This window comes from Carlito syrichta, unplaced genomic scaffold, assembly GCF_000164805.1.
Source record: "Carlito syrichta isolate Samal-C Ts95f unplaced genomic scaffold, Tarsius_syrichta-2.0.1 Scaffold309100, whole genome shotgun sequence".
Taxonomy (NCBI): domain Eukaryota; kingdom Metazoa; phylum Chordata; class Mammalia; order Primates; family Tarsiidae; genus Carlito; species Carlito syrichta.
Window position 1 is genome coordinate 301,674 of NW_007253196.1, and position 18,980 is coordinate 320,653.

At 39.6% G+C, this 18,980-nt stretch overlaps 1 protein-coding gene across 4 annotated transcripts; it reads left to right on the forward strand.

Moving 5' to 3' along the window:
• The first annotated feature begins 1,327 nt into the window (after positions 1-1,327).
• On the forward strand, positions 1,328-17,183 carry PTP4A2 (protein tyrosine phosphatase type IVA, member 2). 4 transcript variants are annotated; one of them, XM_021716946.1, is made up of 6 exons: positions 1,336-1,555; positions 1,682-2,023; positions 4,818-4,910; positions 9,586-9,716; positions 11,626-11,700; positions 14,735-15,421. In XM_021716946.1, the coding sequence occupies exons 2-6, from the start codon at positions 1,928-1,930 to the stop codon at positions 14,841-14,843; spliced, it is 504 nt and encodes a 167-aa protein (XP_021572621.1). In that variant the 5' UTR covers positions 1,336-1,555; positions 1,682-1,927; the 3' UTR covers positions 14,844-15,421. The 4 variants fall into 4 exon arrangements, with proteins under 4 accessions (XP_008064951.1, XP_021572622.1, XP_021572623.1 ...); XM_008066760.2 differs by having other exon boundaries at positions 1,328-2,023; positions 14,735-17,183; XM_021716947.1 differs by lacking the exon at positions 11,626-11,700 and having other exon boundaries at positions 1,334-2,023.
• The last annotated feature ends 1,797 nt before the right edge of the window (positions 17,184-18,980 follow it).

An 18,980-nucleotide genomic window follows, 5' to 3' on the forward strand; every position in this document is an offset into this window, starting at 1 on the left:
TCATGTAAAAGACTTGAGAATAGGCAAATAGTTTGAAAATGTGTAGGCCTAGGTTATCATATATTTCACTTTCCTCTTGAAAATGGTTCTGTAGTCATTTTTCATGACTTTGTATCTGGTCACAGTTATCTTTTTTTTTTTTTGAGTCAGAGTCTCACTCTGTTGTCCAGGCTGGAGTGCAGTGACATGCTCGCAGCCACAGTTATCTTTTTAAGAGAATTATAAATAAGCACTTATTTGTAACTTAGAGAAAATGCAAATGAAGGAACTTAGGCCTTGTCCCTGTTTCCAGAGGAATTTATGATTATGTTGACATTCTCTAACTGAGCCAGCTCTCAAGATTACTGTGTTTCAAAGAGGCAGGCCTAAAATAATATAAAAAATTCTGCCACTTCTTTTTCTTGCCTTAGTAGGAATTAATATTTGGGGAGGAGAATGCTGTGTGAATCCCTGACCATCATATGATTTTGTACTCTTAGGACAATTATATGAGAAATAGTAAAAAAAGTAAACTGGACTAGAAATGAGAAGATGAGATTTATACATTAGTTGAGGTAGTAGGCATTGTGTTACACTGGACAAAACACGGGACTAACAGAAGCCTTGGATTTGAATTTGAGTGCAATAATTTGTTGTGTGACCTTAGGCAAGTCACTGCACTTCTCTGATCCTCTTCCCTACTCAGAGTTGTGAGGGAAAGGAAATAAGTTTTTGAGACTGCTTTATGAGCTAGTGTCATAATTGGGGGCCAGTGCATATATTCCTTAAAGTTGAATGTTGGTTAATAGCCTCCACCCATTTGCAGGTATACCTTACTTTAAGCAAAGAGTATATGTGAAGGACCAAACTATCAAAGCAGAAAAATAAGGAGATCTTTGTAAACTTTATGAAAAGAGTCCATGGAGGGAAATTTTTTCTTTTAACCATTTAGAAATAATATAAATGAAGGCTGAGGCAGAAGGATCACCGGAGTCCAGCAGGTCGAGGCTGCGATGGCCAGGAGTGGCCACTGCACTCCAGTCTGGGTGATAGAATGAGACTCCAACTCAAAAAAAACACAACAAATTAATCATTTAAGCATGATTTGAGTTAAAAGAAACCTTATTAGCACACTTTATTGAACCCAGTTTTGAAAAAACAAATGTACTATTGAGTCTCTGATTTGTAAAACTCTTGATATACCCCTTTATCCAATTCTTCACAGAGGTCAATAATTTAGAATTGGTGACATTTCACATAGCTTTGGGTTTATAAAAAATGTATTTTTTTACTTCAGACATTGTGTTTACTATGCTGTCAACCTGCATCTTATTTTACTTATTCTTTTCTCTCCCAGGTTTTTCGTTGGAATATACGTTGCACATTTATGGCGATTCTGAGCGTGAGGGCAGACTTCTGCCAGGCTCAGCACAGCATTTTCGCTGACAAGTGAGCTTGGAGGTTCTATGTGCCATAATTAACATTGCCTTGAAGACTCTGGACACCGAGACTGGCCTCAGAAATAGTTGGCTTTTTTTTTTTTTAAACTGCAAGCATATTTCTTTTAATGACTCCAGTAAAATTAAGCATCAAGTAAACAAAAGTGGAAAGTGACCCACACTTTTAACTTGTCTCACTAGTGCCTAAATGTAGTAAAGGCTGCTTAAGTTTTATATGTAGTTGGATTTTTTGGAGTCCGAAGGTATCCATCTGCAGAAATTGAGGCCCAAGTTGAATTGGGATTCGAGTGGATTCTAAATATTTCTGCTTGTCTTGAAGAGAGAAGCTTCATAAGGAATAAACAAGTTGAATAGAGAAAACACTGATTGATAATAGGCATTTTAGTGGTCTTTTAAATGTTTTCTGCTGTGAAACATTTCAAGATTTATTGATTTTTTTTTTTCCACTTTTCCCATCACACGCACGCTCACACTTTTTATTTGCCATAATGAACCGTCCAGCCCCTGTGGAGATCTCCTATGAGAACATGCGTTTTCTGATAACTCATAACCCTACCAATGCTACTCTCAACAAGTTCACAGAGGTAAGACTGTAGCATGGTCTACTTTTTGGATTGATTTCTAGGTAACAGGCCATTGAAAATACCATTATAAAAAATATCTTGTAACAAAGTCATTTGTTTCTGGTATGGATGATCATCCTTCCAATCCTAGTTTGAATTGGGTTGGATTAGTTGATAGCATATTTTTAAAAGAACACTTAGGGAATTTGGGGAAACTTAGAAGATTAGTATTATGTTTTTTCTTGTGTCTTGTGTCTTTTCTACGCTTATTAACAGTTATTTTATCATACATTCAGTGTTTAAAAAATTAACATTTATTGAACATAGTAGGTACCCAGTGTCATAGTAAGCAATATTATGCATTCTGCAATAAGCAATGTCAGTGCTTAAGGTCACAAATACAAAAATCCTGTGAGATATCATTATTTCCTTCTTACAGGTGAAGAAACAGGTTCAGAGCCATTTAGTAATTTGCCTCATGACACATAATATGTGGTAGAACTGTTGTATTTGCCAGGTCTCTGACACTAAAACTCATGTTATACTTCAAATGTTCTAACCACCCTTGATGAGAAGCTACTCTCAAACTGCTTAACAACAATAATCATCATATGCAAGGGTCCAGAAACTTGGTGGAAGAAAAAATGGTATATAGGTAGTATTTATATGTCAGATTCTTATTTTTGTTTTTTTTTTGAGTTGGAGTCTCACTCTGTCCCCCAGACTGGAGTGCAGTGGCCGCTCCCAGCCACCGCAGCCACGACCTGCTGGGCTCCGGTGATCCTTCCGCCTCAGCCTTCCAAGTAGCCGGAATTACAGGCACGCGCTGTCATGCCCAGCTGATTTTTTTTGGACTTATTGTAGAGATGCAGTCTCGCCAAATTGCCCAGGCGGGTCTCGAACCCGCGAGCTCAGGCAATCCACTCACCTCAGCCTCCCAAGGCGCGGGATTACAGGCTGAGCCACCGAACCTGGCTTAATTTTTCTTTTTTCTATTGGTAGTAGAGAAACTTTGTACTTCTTTGGGCAAGCATTTGTGGGTTTTTTTTTTTTTTTTTTAATTTTAAAGATGTGGGTAAACATTTGAATGTAAACTTTAATCATTCCAAGGTTCAGTTTAGTTGTGTTTTGTTGATGTATTTATGTATGTATGTATTTATGGAGTAGACTTAGTAGATGAACTCCTAGGGATTCTTATCTTATAGATGACAAAACTGAGATCAGAAGAGGTTTTGCCTTGCTTAAGGTCACAAATATTTACCATAAAAATTTTTTTTTTTTTTTTTGAGTTGGAGTCTCACTCTGTCGCCCAGACTGGAGTGCAGCGGCCACTCCCAGCCACCGCAGCCTCGACTTGCTGGGCTCCGGCGATCCTTCCGCCTCAGCCTTCCACGTAGCTGGAACTACAGGCGTGCACTACCAGGCCCGGCTAATTTTTTGGTTTATTGTAGAGATGAGGTCTCACTGCCCATGCGGGTCTTGAACCCGCGGGCTCAGTCAATCCACTCACCTCAGCCTCCCAAAGGCGTGGGATTACAGGCTCAGCCACCGAGCCCGGTTTAAAAATTTTTATTAAAACTTTTCAGTGAATAACTTCTGCAAAGTTCATTTTAGTGAGATTTTATTTATATTTTGAAACTGTTTTTAAAAATTCCTGACTTAATTATAATACTTCCAACTTTATTGAGTCTGTATTATAGCAAGAACAGAAGTGAAAAATAAAGTGCTTTAGCAATTAATATAACTTTACTTTTTAGATAACCAAACGACAGACTCTTCTTATGCAGTATCACAGTTCCTACTTATTTGTACTTAAAATTCCCTGAGCTTCTTAACTTGTGTATACAATGTACAAGTTAATTCCAGGCCTGTATACCCTCAGGTTTTTGAGTCACCTTTAAGCCTGGCTGAATTACGTGATACTAGTTTCAACTTGTGGATTCCTTGGCCATAGACTCCAAAAGTGACAGAGACCACTGTCCTCTTGGACCTATAAAAAAGATGTTGGAGTCCCACTGAAGATAAGTAGTCACTGGGTTAGATAGTAACAGTAGGAAGAATTATAAAGGATGAAGGCTTCTGGCTATAATTGTGCATTGACTGACTTTCTAATATAATACCACTTTTTCTCTTCATTTCAAAGTTACTTTTGTTTCTTTAAATTAAAAAAGGCAAAACAACTACAACAAAAAAAAGGCAACAAGTGCTTATTATATAACAATTAGAAGATACAGATAAGCAAAAAGATGATTTAAAAATATTTAGTTATTAATTCCTGGCTTCAGATGTTTTCCTCTGCATATATCTATATGTATTTAAAAATATACATGTGGTTAGGATCACACTATATATTTTTTAAAATCCTGTCATTCTCCTTAATTTTCTTTTCATAACTATTACTGTATTTACTGTATAGATATGCCATATTTTCTTGAACCATTCCCAATGTGGTTTCTAATTTTCCACCGTTCCAAACATTTTGTGGTGAACGTGTTGCTACCTAAATATTTGTGTATATCTTTAATTATTTTGTTTAAATTCCCATTTTATTTAAATTTCCAGACGTAGAATATCTAGGTCAAAGTGAAGCTTTTGAAGTTTTCGTGTTATGCTACTAAATTACCCTTTAGAAAGATGTCTTATTCACATTCTGTTGAGAGTGCATGAGTGTTCATTATATATTTTACCACAGTGAGAACAGTTTTGATCTTTGTGTGAGAATGACATCTTATTGTTTCATTTTATAATACTACGTCTGTGAAGCTTTGGCTGTAGGTTTTAAAAGAAGTTCCCTTATAATTGTTTTTCTTTAAAGGAACTTAAGAAGTATGGAGTGACAACTTTGGTTCGAGTTTGTGATGCTACATATGATAAAGCTCCAGTTGAAAAAGAAGGAATCCACGTTCTAGTGAGTGTGTAGCGTTTTAATTTTTCACTACAGACAAGTACCTTTCAAACGTAGATATTTATAAGACTTGACACTAGTAGTTTTACTTTTTAAAGAAGATACACTACAGATAGCAATCTTTTAAAATTCCTTTGGATTAATAAATTGACAGTTTTGTTCATTTGTGCCCTTAAAAGCCTACAAAGTACAGAGTGTTTTTAACTAATGAAAAGCAAAATTTGTACACACTTGTTTTAAGAAAATAGAAACTTGCATTTTTTATTTTTTAGGAAATTCATGCAGCATTTAGCTTTTGTTTCTAGACTATTAGTTTGAATAGAACTGAAAGTCATTTCTATCAGACTTTTTTTTTGAGTTGTTGTCTCACTCCGTTGCCCAGGCTGGAGTACAGTGGCACACTCACAGCCATCTCAGCATCAACCAGCTGGGCTCATGCAATCCTTCTGCTTCAGCCTTCCAAGTAGCTGGAACTACAGGCACGAGCTACCATGCCCAGCTAATTTTTTGATTTATTGTAGAGACGAGGTCTTGCCAAGTTGCTCAGGCTATTCTCAAACTTATGGGCTCAGTCAGTTCTCTCATGTTGGCCTCCCAAAGTGCTGGGATTACAGGCTTGAGCCACCATGCCTGGCCTCCATCAGACATTTTTAAGTCCATATGGAAATATTTTCTGCTACTTTGTAAGTACAAGTTTATTTACTTATTTTGTGGATCACTTGTAGGAGGCAAAAAGGTGGGAGAGTATAAGGAGGAGAGAGAGAAGGCATTTTGCTCCAGAGTAATCAGCATAATTGCTGACACCTTTTGATAGGTTTCTGAGATTTTGTATGATTACATTTCTTTCATAGTTCAATTTGAACACAAAATGATTGGAATTATTTTAAATTAAGTTCTTCTTTAGTACCTAAATATACTGTTTCCTTATAGAAAACAGGAGCCTGAGATTAGTTAAAATTTTATATCTTCTTCTGTAAATAGTTGTCTAAATGCCAGGACCCGCATTTAAAAAGCATGTAATGAAATAACCTTGTAGTCTTCAGGTTTCTTTAAGCTGTTTGATTTGATTTTGAGAAGGTAGTATAGGAAGAGAACTGGAGATTTTCTAAGTAGTTAGGTAGAAAGATGGTGATTAGGAAGATAATTGGTTCAGGGTTGTGACCCTATTTCTATAGGTATAGTCCTATAGTCTTTGTTACATTGGTCAGTGACTGGAAATGCAGTTCATGAAGGGAAAAAAAAAATGTTGTTGGTAGAGCTGTCATTTCATATCTAACCCATAAAGTTTCCTCATCTCCATTTTGGTAAAAACACAAAAACTAAGTAGCCCAACGTTATGTTTTTGAAAAATTTGTTTTTAATAGTTTGGCATAGTAGTTGGTTGCATTCTCATTTTTAAATGACTTTACGGTTCCCTGGCTGGAAATCACTGAGGATTAGTGTAAACATGTGTAAAATACATCCCTGTGTTTAAAAACAAAATTTAAACTTCTGAAATTAAACTGCATACAAGTTTATTTTCTGTGTTGTGGATATGTTCTCCAGTGGATAGAAAAGAAATCAACTTGTTTTGACAGAAGGCAGGGTGAGAAAATGACTTTGGATTGACCATAGTCTGTTTGAATCAATAATGTTGGTAAACACATTTTAAAACAGAAATGAACTAAAGAACTTGAATGAGAAGATAATGGTAGGTTTGGGATTTATTCCAGACCTTTAAATTTAGATTTTTGTTTAGTTTTAAATAGCTGTGATCAGATAAAATGAAAGGTCTAACTTAAGCTTGGAAAAACAAGGGCATTTAGCATTAAGCTGGGAATTTCTCTCCTTTTCCCAGATTGAGATTGTAAGATGGGGTTAATCTACTTTTGTTAAGAGGGTTTGGAACTTTTTGCTGTAAGGGGATGTCCCCAGAATAAGACCTATCATCCTTTGACTCCTCTTGCAAGTCAGAAACACTGGAATAGACTAATGGTGGTTTTAGCTAGATCAGTTTGAGGTTCAGATGTTTCCAAATGATTAATGATTTTTTAAAAATAGAAACTACTTGTATGAATGAATGAAGCATGTTGTATATTATTGTTTCTTAACTAGGTACATTTTAGGGAATATTTGAGGAAGTAAGCTCTTGAAGGTACTGGTTTTACTGCTATTTACAGTTAAACTCTGTAGTGCCAATTTATAATAAAGCTGATAGCTCTTTAGTTATGGGGTGTAGTTGACAACTCAAACATAATGTGCTGTTGTGGCTAATGGGCTTACACGAAGTGTTCTTGTGGTGCCAATAATGAGTGCAGAATCAATTTAGTACTCTGTGCCTTTTCTCTTTTCCTTTCTCTAGTATCCTAAGTGTCCTTATCCAATTTTATTAGAATAACATTATGTTTTAAAAATTCCCAACAGTGTTTTTGCATTTTTGCCTTTGAAGCTTAGATGGGAGGAAGGCAGGTGCTTGTAAAATGTTGATCCCCAGCTCCTCTCCACCCCCAGTTTGTGTTGTTTTCTTAGGACCTCTTGCTAGGTAGCAAGGAAGGTAAACCCCTGCCTGCATTGTGAATGCAGATGTGGTTAGTCTTAATTGAAGGACAGCCCAAATTGATGAATACAAAAAGAGAAAGAGATACTTGAGAAAACGGTCTCTGTTTGCTCAGGATCCTGTCCTATGGCATTGTCCTTGTTAAATGGGATATGTGTAATTTAGACAGCACTTTAAAAATATTTGCTACTTGTCCTTTTTAAAAAAAGTTTGGCTGGGTTTGGTGGCTCAAGCCTGTAATCCCAGCACTTTGGGAGACCGAGGTGAGATGATTGCCAGAGTCCAGAGGTTCGAGACCAGCCTAGGAAACTTGGTGAGACCTCGTCTTTACAATAAATTAAAAAATTAGCCATGTGCGGTAGTGCACACCTGTAGTCCTGGCTACTTGGAAGGATCGCCGGAGCGTCAGTGCTGGGCTGGCCATGTGTGTGTCACTGCACTCCAACCTGGGTGACAGAATGAGAGTCCACCTAAACAAATTTTTTAATAAGCACCAAAATGGCAGTATGTTTCTGCTGTGATTTACTAACTATTGGAGATTTTTAAAAAAATTAGTGAGCCTTTCTTTATAGAAAATATGTAACCTAGAGTCATCTGGGGGATAATCCTCAAAAATATTTGTAGAGTCCAGTGAGACACCAGTTAAAAACACTTTGCCAGGGTGGACTTTTATTTTTACACACACATACACACACACACACCCACACACACACATTTTGAGTCAGAGTCTCACTTTGTTACCCAGGCTGGAGTGCAGTTGCACAATTATGGCTACTGCAGCCTCGACCTGGGCTCTGGCAATCCTTCTGCTTCAGCTTCCCAAAGTCCTGGGCGCATGAATCATTGCACCCAACCGTATATATATTTTTTGAGTCAGGGTCTTACTCTTTTACCCATGCTGGAGTGTAGTGTCATGATCATGGCTCACTGCAGCCTTGGCCTGGCCTCAGGTGATCCTTCTGCCTCAGCCTCCCAAGTAACTGAGACTACAGGTGTGGGCTACCACGCCCAGCTCATTTTTGTTTTTTTTGTAGAGACAAGGTCTCACTATGTAATCTAGGCTGAGCTTGATCCTGGACTCAAGCAATCCTCCCACCCCGGCCTCTCAAAGTACTGGGATTACAGGCATGAGCCACCATGACCATGGCTGGCCTGTTTTAAAATATTTTTTGAGACAGGGTCTCATTTTTTTTGTTGTTGTTGAGTTGTACTCTTACTCTGTCGCCCAGACTGGAGTGCAGTGGCACACTCATGGCCACTGCAGCCTCGACCTGCTGGGTTCAGGTAATCCTTCTGCCTCAGCCTTCCAAGTAGCTGTAACTACAGGCATGCACACCACACTTGGCTAACTTTTTGATTTATTGTAGAGATGAGGTTTCACCAAGTTATCCAGGCTGATCTCGAACCCCTATGCTCAGGTAATCCTCTCACCTCAGCCTCCTAAAGTGATGGGATTACAGACTTGAGCCACTGCACCTGGCTAGAGACAGGTCTCATTTTGTTGCCCATGCTGGAGTGCAGTAGCATGATCTTGGCTTACTACAGCCTCAGACTCCTGGACTCAAGTGATCCTCCTTCCTTAGCCTCCCAATTAGCTAGAACTACAGGCATGCATCACCATGCTTTTCTAATTTTAAGAATGTTTTTGTAGAGATAGGGTCTTACTGTGTTGCTCAGTCTGGTCTCAAGCAGTCCTTCCATCTCCTCCCAGTGTCGGGATTACCGGCATGAGCCACTGCATCCAGCCAGAGTGGACTTGTAGATCATGTTGACATGTAGTTGTATCTTCTCTCATTTTATCTTGGCTTTAATGACAGTTTTCTCTATTTTGTCTAATTTCTACTCTATTCAGATGTAGTACTTGGAGAGAATACCACCTCTTATGCCGCAGATAAAGAGATTTCTATAAGTTAAATTTAGATGTGTACAGTACTGACTACACAACAAAGTGTAGGCGAATAAAGTGAAGACTAACTTATTTGGCAAACTTTAATTTTGATCGTGGATAATTTTTCTGCAGTGAAATAAATATAGCACAGTTCAGTTAGGCCTGCCATGTATACTGTTGTGGCAGCTACTCTACATTAAGATGTTAATCTTGGGGAAAATATCTATTTAATGTAGAAGGTCATTTCTTTCCAGGATTGGCCATTTGATGATGGAGCTCCACCCCCTAATCAGATAGTAGATGATTGGCTAAACCTGTTAAAAACCAAATTTCGTGAAGAGCCAGGTTGCTGTGTTGCAGTGCATTGTGTGGCAGGACTGGGAAGGTGAGCTCTTACCCTTCTTACCCTTTTGTCTGTGAACTCATCATCATGCCTCAGTAAGCCAGTTGAAAATTTCACTTTGGTAGACACTTGCATGTATTATGCTAAATAGCATTAAATTATCTGAAAGGATAGGAAATGAGAGAAAAGACTAGGGTAATGATTTCTCAAAACAGCCTTTTGTGTTTCATCTGGTTGTCTGATTCTGATGCCAAACTGAATTTAGTGGGTGTTCTATTTTTTTTTCCTACTTCAAGTAATCAAAGGCTCAAGTCATTGAAATGGGCAAGAATATTAAAATCATTATACATGGTTGATTTTGGATTGAGATGAATGGGAAGTTAATGGTCAGATAGCAGGTGACTGAACTTTACACTTTTAAAGGAGATGGATGGACAAGAATTGACTTTGATCTTAAACTCTTTTTCCCTGAGCATTGCTTGGAAAGGTGTTGTAACACTCTCATCAACAGCAGATTAAATGCCAATTTATGATGTGCACTTTGACTCAAACATTAGTGCAGGCTGCTATTGCCTCAAGGTGGTGGTGACTCAGGCTGTTAGCTCTGCTTTGCCCTTTTGTTTACTATTTTCCTTTTTTGCAGTTTAGTGTAGTACAGTTTATTCATAAGGTTTAACATTTCAGTCCTTGTCTTGAAGGCTGAAGATAATGTTGTAACTTGTCTTGGGCAATTGTATATTTAGTTATTATGTTAGTTAGATAGCCCAAAGTTGGTGCCCTGTAATTGGCTTTTTAAAACATCTTTACTTTGTTTGATTTTTATTTTAAAAATAGAGAACTGTTCCTAAATGTCAATTCTTTGGCATTCTCCACAAAAAGGATTTTCTTGAAAAAGTCTAGCACCTTTTAAGCATTTGATAAGAAATATTAAAACAGATTTGTAGTGAAAATTCTAGCACATACATAATGTGTTTTGGCCATTTATTTTATTGTGATAATTGCTAAAGACCAGTGAAGAATTTTTTTTTTTTTTTTTTTGCGTTGGAGTCTTACTCCATTACCCAGACTGGAGTGCAGTGGCATGCCTCATGGCCACCCCAGTGTCGACCGACTGGGCTCCGGCTATCCTTCCACCTCAGCCTTCAAGTAGTAGCTGGAACTGTAGGCAAGGATTACCATGCCCAGCTAATTTTTTAAAAAATTTATTGTAGAGATGAGGTCTCACCAAGTTGCCCAGACTGTTCTTAGAACCTATGGGCTCAGGCAGTCCCCTCACTTTGGTCTCCGAAAGTGCTGGGATTACAGGCTTGAGCCACTGCGCCCATTATATATAATGATAAGAAAATTTGAGATGTAATGTGTTGTTTTAAAGAGTAAAGATTTTTTAATATAGCCTTAGAATTTAGTACTTTACTAAAGATAGGTATCATAGAAGCTATAATGATGAGATATTTATACTGTATAAGCAAATATCAGCTATGTTATTATACAGGAAAAGGAAAAACTCATGATTTGTTTTGGTAATACATAATTATGTTGGGGTTTTTTGTTATTGTTTTTTTGAATTGGAGTCTCACTCTATTGCCCAGCCTAGGGTGCAGTGGCCCACTCACGGCCACTGCAGCCTCAACCTGCTGGGCTCAGACGATCCTTCCACCTCAGCCTTCCAAGTAGCTGAAACTGCAGGCGTGCACTATCATGGCTGGCTTATTTTTTGATTTATTGTAGAGACGAGGTCTCACCGGGTTTCCCAGGCTGGTCTTGAACCCGTCTGCTCAGGCAGTTCTCTCGCTTTGGCCTCCCAAAAAGCTGGGATTACAGGCTTGAACCACTGTGCCCAGCCTAATTATGGTTTTTAAAAATCCTTCCAATTCCAAAGACTTAGGGATATAATTTTTTCTTTTTTGTCTTTAAGACTTACGGATATTTACATATGGGTTTCCCTCTGCAGGGCGCCTGTGCTGGTTGCACTTGCTTTGATTGAATGTGGAATGAAGTATGAAGATGCAGTTCAGTTTATAAGACAGTGAGTATGAAATTTTCTTTTTCTGTTTTTTATTTTTTCACTTCTACTCCTTTTATTTTATTCTGAATTTATTCCTGTGCCATAAGTTTTTGTCTTCAGTTTCTTCTGGGATATCGTTTCCTTCTATGCAAACTCCTCCTCTGGCTTAGGAACAATCTGCATGTTTGGGTTGATCTGACCATGAGCCCTGTAAATCTAGTGGTGCATCTTGGGGGCTTTGTTCACCTGGATGTGCCCAATGACCATAGAATCTATATATAAGCCCTTAAGTTCCTTATTACTCTCTGCATTTTTAAGCATGTGAAGAAAAATTTCAACACTCTTTTTGGGCCACAGGCCCTGTGTCTAGCCACACTGTTTGGCCTGAGCACATCTCCCAACTCCACTGTTGTAGCGTCGGAATGGTACACACTGTTTCTGTAAAGTGACATCTTTCAGCTACTTGCTGGCCCTTGGTGGCCTGTGCAGTTTCTTGGGTGTTCTTGAAGTGAACGCAAAGATTGGAGCCTCTGAACTTGCACTACTTTGTGGGGTTCTCCAGGTCAAGTGATTAGTGGACCATCCTGGCAGGTCCCCTCAGGCCACTTAGGGGAAGAGCGAGTATGAAGTTTTGTGTTGAGAAATACATAAAGCAAGATCATATGCGAGGAAGGAATTATGTATATCCATTTGTAGTCTTTGCTGTTTTTGGATTAAGATATTGTTTGAAGATGCAGAAAATGTAGAGCAAGTGATAAAAGGACTCAATACTACTGACTGCCATGTTTAAAGATTTTTCTAATTTGGGTAGCAAATTTGGACATTGTAGAATACAGTGTGTCCCCTAAATATGAACGTGTTCTGAGAGTGCGTTCTATACATGATTGGACTTGGGAACACGTTTGAATCTTTGAAAGTTTGCAACTTGAAGGTTCTTATGTCGGGGACTTACTGTATGTTCAATAAATAATTTGAGCCGGGCTCGGTGGCTCAGCCTGTAATCCCAGCTCTTTGGGAGGCTGAGGTGAGTGGATTGCCTGAGCCCGTGGGTTCAAGACCTGCCTGGGCAACTTGGCGGGACCTCATCTCTACAATAAATAAAAAATTAGCCGGGCGTTGGAAGGATCACTGGAGCCCAGCAGTTTGAGGCTGCGGTGGCTGGGAGTGGCCAGTGCACTCCAGTCTGGGCGACAGAGTGAGACTCCAACTCAGAAAAAAAAATAATAATAATTTGAATATCTAGGAATCTTGAAAAGCTAAGTAGCTAGCCAGGCATGGTAGCATGTGCCTGTAGTTCCAGCTACTTGGAAGGCTGAGGTGGAAGGATCACTGGAGCCCAGCAGGTCGAGGCTGCGGTGGCCAGGAGTGTACCACTGCACTTCAGTCTGGGCGACAGGGTGAGACTCCGACTCAAAAAAAAAAAAAAAGAAAAGAAAAGCTAGGTAGAGTCTTATTGACCTAGTGCTCCTTTTAAAAGATTCCAAAGACCATCCAAATACAACTATCTATGACCAGGAGGCAAGAAGACTGTATAGAGGAACAATATAGAGAACATCTGGAACTCTTCAGTGATATATTCAGGTGCAGAATGGTAGTGCCCAAGCAGAACGTTGGCATCAGTCTGGAATAACAGACCATGCTATTTTGTTGTCCAGAATTCTTTTGGCAATTTTTGTGTTATCCTTTCCCCTGCAATACTTTTTTTTTGGAGTCTCACTCTGTTGCCCAGACTGGAGTGCAGTGGCCGCACCCGGCCACTGCAACCTCGACCTGCTGGGCTCTGGCAATCCTTCTGCCTCAGCCTTCCAAGTAGCTGGAACTACAGGCACGCGCTACCACACCTGGCTAATTTTTTGATTTATTGTAGAGATGAGGTCTCACCAAGTTGCCCAGGCGGGTCTCGAACCTGCGGGCTCAGGCAATCCACTCACCTCAGCCTCCCAAGGTTGATTACAGGCTGAGCCACTGAGCCCGGTGCAATACTTATTTTTATAAAAAGAAAGAAAATGAAGTAAAAGGTTATTTGTGACAGAGGGCATGAAATGTATGGTGGCAGCTCTAGGAAGTAACTGGAATGCCATCTGTGTATATCTCAAGCCTGCTTCTTCATCCTAATTTCTTTTTTAGAATCCTAAATACTTGCTACCAATTCTAATCTGAATAATACATTATTCTAATTTGGAAGAGTATTGTTAGATTTCTCTGGATAAACCATTCTGATCTTTATTAAATGATAAATAGACTATAATGACAGCAAAGAAAATTCCTTTTTTTAGGAAGGCTCAGAAAGTTCATGTAATTTAGCTCTTTAAGAAGTATTGGAGCCCGGGTCGGTGGCTCACTCTGTAATCCCACGCCTTTGGGAGGCTGAGGTGAGTGGATTGCCTGAGCCCGCGGGTTCGAGACCTACCTTGGCAACCTGGCGAGACCTCATCTCTACAATAAATCAAAAAATCAGCCGGGCGTGGTAGCGCATGCCTGTAACTCCGGCTACTTGGAAGGCTGAGGTGGAAGGATCGCCAGAGCCCAGCAGGTGGAGGCTACGGTGGCTGGGAGCGGCCACTGCACTCCAGTCTGGGCGACAGAGTGAGACTCCAACTCAAAAAAAAAAAAAAAAAAAGTATTGGGGCCGGGCTCAGTGGCTCAGCCTATAATCTCGCGCTTTGGGAGGCTGAGGTAAGTGGATTGCTTGAGCCCACAAGGTTTGAGACCCACCTGGGCAACTTGGCGAGACCTCATCTTACAGTAAATCAAAAAAATTAGCCGGGCATGGTAGTGCACGCCTGTAGTTCCAGCTACTTGCAAGGCTGAGGTGGAAGGATCGCCGGAACCCAGCAGGTCGAGGCTGTGGTGACCGGGAGCGGTCACTACACTACAGTCTGGGCAACTGAGTGAGACTCCAATTAAAAAAAAAAAAAGAAGTATTGGTATAGGAAACATGCTGGTTTTCAGCTGTGTGAAGTTGGACCTTTCGCTGTAAATAATACACTTCAGTGACTCAGACAGCTTTTTTTTTTTTTTAACATGATAAAATTTGTCATTCTTGTGTTTTCAGAAAAAGAAGAGGAGCATTTAATTCCAAACAGCTGCTTTACTTGGAGAAATACCGACCTAAGATGCGATTACGCTTCAGAGATACCAATGGGCATTGCTGTGTTCAGTAAAAAGAAATGTAAACGAAGGCTGACTTGATTGTGGCATTTAGAGGAAACTCTTGGTACCTGGAAATGTGAATCTGGAATCTTACCTGTGTCATCAAAGTAGTGATGGATTTAGTAGTCCTCAACCACTCTCCTAATGATTGGGGAAAAAAAAGAAATCCCTCTATAAAATGAATAAAATGTTTAAGAAAAGAAAAAGAGAGAAAAAAAGGGATTAATTAAGTGAAGGATGATTTTGCTCCTGGTTTTGGAGTGAGTTTCTGCCAGGATTGGATTATTTCAAAATCTTTTGTCTTTTTAAACTTTTTCAAGAGATCTCTAAGGAAAACCAGCAGAACATTAGCCTGTGCAGAACCATCTCTTTGGGGAGCACACTCTTCCATTATGCTTGGCACATAGATCTCCCTGTGGTGGGATTTTATTTTCTTTTGGGAGGGGGTATATTTTTTCCCCTCTTTTCCTTTCTCTTCTACTCTCCTTCCTTTCCCCTGATACAAGTTGTAGATGGAATAGAAGAAGCCTTTGTTGCTGTAGATGTGTGTGCAGTCTGGCAGCCTTAAGCCCACCTGGGCACTTTTAGAAAAAAACAAAAAACACCAAAAAAAAAAAAACAACAAAAAAAGCAGTGGCATATATATATTATATGATCCAGGTGGTTTTTAGTCTTTACTGATGAGGGGGTGTTCATGTTAGTTTCTTTTCCTCAAAATCCTATCTAACATTAGGCAAAGTAGCCAACAGCCTTTTGTTTGGTTTTTATTTTGCTAAATTAGTGGGGAAACGGCATTTGAGAGGAGTCTCTTCTCAAATAACTTAGATGAGAATCACACTCTTCTCTTTCCCAACCACTGAAGCTAAGTGGATATCCCAGAAACTTGTCTTCTGAAAGAGAGGACTCTAGGCCATCACTAAAGATGTGTCCAGGCATACTTTTACACCCTGTAGAATTGTGGACTGTGGCATTACTCTGATCTTCTAATGATGTCAGAGAATGCTGGTAGTTTAAACTTTTTATTTTAGGACTTACTTGTACTCCGAATTTTCAGGAGAGGTCAAAGGAGTAGCAGCAAATTCATAATATTTTGGACTTGAGAAATGCTTGTAGTGGGTATTTTCCAAACTGCCCCCTGTATGTACAGTTCAGTTTAACCACGGATTGCCTTGTTATTACTAGGTTCTTTTTGAGAAAAAAAAATTGATGGTTTAAAACCAATAATGATGCCTAGTGAGTACGTGTCCACAGGCTATAACAGGGTAGAAGAAACATGGAGCAACCTAATGAGTAGCAAAGGGACTGTGTTGCTTTGTGAAGTGGTGTGGTAGCAGTTTTGCAGATTCTTTGCTGGGTTTGATATGCTGATCTAGAAAAGCTGTTTTTCTGCTCCTTTGTGGAAGGCAGTTATAACCAGGCTGCATTGACAAAGCAGGTAGAGGGTAACATCAGAGGCTTGTGCACTGTTTTCGCCTAAATATTACATACTCAATAGTGCTCTGCTTCTAAAGCTCTGAATACAGGCTTAGTTAGAGTAACCTTGTCCTGCTGGAATTTGCTGTGCAGAGCCATAAGCTTCCCATTTTGTTAACATCAGCTAGGCCAGTAGGAATGGACCCAGGACCTTGTCTCACACTGATGATACCTCAGATGTTGGCCGGCTATGTGAACTGCCTATTTCCTATTGCCGGAGTTCTTTGATTTTTAATTAAACGCAAATCTGTAGACTCTCTCCTTCCCCATACCAGAAAACAAAACAAAATGCTTTTGGAAATTGTTTCTAGAATTTTAAAATAAAAAATGATGGTACTATCCAAATTCTTTATTTCAGAACATGACAATAGATTCCTTTTACATAGACTCAAGATCTAAGCAGCATACCGCTAAGCTAAGATAGACTGTTGACTCCAAGGGTTTTGATCAATAGTATAACAAACCTTTTCCCTTTGACATACTCTGAATTTCGTTGTTTAGGGGGAGGGTGTGTGTGTGTGTGTGTGTGTGTGTGTGTGTGTGTGTGTGTGTGTGTGTGTGTGCAGTGTCCAGTATCAGTGCCTGCCTGAGTTAGGAAAATTACATTCCTGGTTCTGTATTGAGAAGGATGTATAAAGCAACATGAAATATTAGCCCTTACTTTGTTTTAAATTACAGACTAATGTTAATTGTTCTCAGAACTGGATTTTTTTTCCTCAAAATTAAAACAATTTTTCTTTTGGATTTAATGAAGTATTGCTAGCTGAAGCCAGTTTGACATGGTGACAGAGATGTCAGACTGATAAAAGGTGTGCAGCCTGATTTAAAACCAAACCCTGAACCCTTTTAAAGGACAATAAAACATATTTTACACGCTCTTTGTGCATTTTTTTCCTCCACCTCAAATGCAGTTTTGTTTATGTCTGTTCTTTTTTCTCTGCTATTGTCAAGGGTTATTTTGGGTCCTGCCAGGTTACTGTAAGGAGGTGAAATAGAGACCGGGAAATTCAAAGATTACATGTTACCCACATGTTCGGTAAGTGCAAACTTAACCTTATTTGGGATACAGTTGGTACATTTTCTGGTTCAGTTCTTAGATCCAACAATTAGGAATTCAGCATCTTGTCTTATGCCAAAGGCTTTGTTTATCCCATAGCTTGTTTTTTTCCAAGACAGTAAGTAAACGTTAGGAGAAAACAACCCAGCAAACTGTGCCCAAAGCCTCTTCTCAGCCATCCCAGCAAGTCCTATGAGCTGCATCTGTTTCCCGCAGGGAGACACCAGTTATTCAGGAGGTTAATTTTTAGAGAACATCTTGGTATGTTGCCTAGGCTGGAGTGCCCTGGCGTGTCATTGTACACGACAGCCTCGAACTCCTGGCCTCTATCCTCAGGCCATCCTGTTGCTTCAGCCTCCTAAATACCTGAGACTACAGGCACATCCTGTGTTTGACTTGGTTGTACTGTAGATTTTGATGAAGGCTTGCAACTTTTTGCTTGAACTTGTGTTAAAGAGCACTGAGGAAATAGCAACTTTAAATACAGGACTTAGGGGTAGAATTTGCCTTGAGTCACATGACAGTGTGCTAAAGTACTAAGAAAAGGTAAGACTGATTTCACTCTGTAGGACTTGAGTCTAGAGGGTAATCAGATATGTAGGCATAAAAACAGTTATAGCGAGTGGGTATAGTACTGTTAACTCATCATTGATTCTGTCACCTGTCTTTAATTTTCATTTCTTTGTGTCCTTCATTACCTGGCTTTGATTCCTTGATCTGTTGGGACACTCACTCTTGGCTATACAGTAAATTGCCTTGTCCATGTCTTGCTTCATTATTCTTGCCTGGCTAAACTCTATTTTTGTTCAGTACTCCATCTTCTCTGCACTTAAGCACGTGTGCAACTAAATATGCAGATTCAGTTTCTGTTTTTAAGTTATGGCCTTGCCAACCAAGCATGGTGGTGCGGGCCTAAAGTTCCATCTACTCAGGTGATTGAGGCAGGAGGGTCACTTGAGCCCAGGAATCTGAGGCTGTAGTGTACAATGGTCACACTTGTGAATAGCCATTGCAATTCAGCCTGGGCAGCATAGCAAGACCGCCATCTTTAAAAAGTCATGACCTCACATAGGCCTTAATACAATCCTACTACGTTTCTCTATCACATTTTTTTCTCTTAAATGTTTAACACCTTTCTCATCCTCTCAGCTTTTTAAACTTAGAAAGTAGGAATAAAAATTTCACAAGCTCCCTACCATCATATCCACTCACCTGCATCTGTGCTACTGTCTTTCCTATAGTCTGCTATTTAAGGCAGGCTGTCCATTTGCACACTAGATTCCATTTTTTACCTGTTCCGGGGGCCCAGATTTAGCCATTTTCCACCTGTTTTGTTCATTAACTTTTCCCTCTACTAGATCATTCCCATCAGCCTTCAAGCATGCTAGTATTTCTTTCTTTCTTTTTTTTTTTTTTTGAGTTGGAGTCTCACTCTGTCGCCCAGACTGGAGTACAGTGGCCGCTCCCGGCCACCGCAGTTTCGACCGGCTGAACAAGGATTTTTAATGTGAAAGAAATACTAGTAGCTGGGCTCAGTGGCTCAGCTTGTAATCCCGCACCTTTGGGAGGCTGAGGTGAGTGGATTGCCGGGGCCCGTGGGTTCGAGACCCGCCTGGGC

Coding starts and splice junctions, on each gene's coding strand:
- PTP4A2 (XM_008066760.2), top strand. CDS start 1,928: ATGAACCGTCCAGCCCCTGTGGAGATCTCCTATGAGAACATGCGTTTT. Junction 9,717..11,625: donor TGTGTGGCAGGACTGGGAAG/GTGAGCTCTTAC, acceptor TTCCCTCTGCAG/GGCGCCTGTGCTGGTTGCAC. Junction 11,701..14,734: donor GCAGTTCAGTTTATAAGACA/GTGAGTATGAAA, acceptor TTGTGTTTTCAG/AAAAAGAAGAGGAGCATTTA.